The sequence below is a fragment of the Lottia gigantea genome (genome assembly GCF_000327385.1).
Source record: "Lottia gigantea unplaced genomic scaffold LOTGIsca_125, whole genome shotgun sequence".
Taxonomy (NCBI): Eukaryota; Metazoa; Mollusca; class Gastropoda; family Lottiidae; genus Lottia; species Lottia gigantea.
In genome coordinates, this window is record NW_008707332.1 from 615,014 (window position 1) to 616,054 (window position 1,041).

The 1,041-nt window shown below is 35.7% G+C and overlaps 1 protein-coding gene across 1 annotated transcript in view; it reads left to right on the forward strand.

Moving 5' to 3' along the window:
* Positions 1-105: 105 nt before the first annotated feature.
* LOTGIDRAFT_172045 (hypothetical protein) overlaps positions 106-1,041 on the forward strand; it is a gene marked incomplete at both ends in the record, with an annotated part of 5,379 nt that continues 4,443 nt past the window's right edge. The window contains one exon of the mRNA XM_009048621.1: positions 106-774. Within this exon, the coding sequence (XP_009046869.1) occupies positions 106-774 (669 nt within the window). The remainder of the gene's footprint in view (positions 775-1,041) is intronic.

Below are 1,041 nucleotides of genomic sequence, written 5' to 3' on the forward strand. Positions count from 1 at the left end.
TAGGATAGTCTGGAACATACAATTTTCTGAAGGAAATTCTGAGAGAATTTATTGTTTATGATTCCTGTTGACCAGTTATTTCCTGAGTAAGAAGAGAGAATCAATATGTCTGGTTCGGAGGAGACTGTGGCAGATGTCCATGCTGGTCCATCTATTGAAGTGGATGAAACGTCAGAGTTGGTAGATATCAAAAACAAAAGAAAGATTCTAAAAGGTCGAATAACACGAGCTATAAACCGTGTGAGAGAATCTTTGAGAAATAATGATACCAACATTAGAAGAATCAAAAGAGAACTGAGTGAAATTAAACAGGATTGTGAGACTGTGAGAACCTTAAATAATAGTCTTTACAATTTAGTTCTTTCTTCTGAGACAATTAAACTTGATAAATGGGATGATGATTTACTTTCCACAATATTTGATGTGGAGGAAGAGATTGAAGATTGCATTACTTCACTAAATAGACACAATCAGAGCATTCGTTCCCCATCTCCTGTTGTTGTGCCAAGAAAACAAGATTTGCTAGAAGCAAATGAGAATGACAATTTGTTGAATCCTACACCATCACATGTTCCCGTTAGTCCATCTATGGATGAGAGTCCCCCTAGTAATTTGTCAACTACATCAGAGATACATGTACAACCTGAGTTAAACCCCATTACCCATTCTACAGTATCCAGAGAAACATCTAGAAATGCTACTTCATCCTCACCTTCAAATAAACCATTTGACTCATGGATCGATGAGCTGAAAGAATACACTGAAACTGATCTGGTTAGTGAAACAAGAGACCTATCTATTGCTGAGGCTTTATTAAAATTAGAAGCTAGTCGTGACATTCCTTCTATTCAAATATCGAAATTCAACGGTGATCCATCTATGTATATTGAGTTTATGGAAAAGTTCAAAATTCACATTCATAATAAACCTCATTTAAAAGATGAAATGAGAATGATTCAACTAACTATGAGTCTAGAGGGAGAAGCAAGTCGTGTTATATCAGGTATGGGAAATCAAGGCATTATGTATGCAACTGCACTT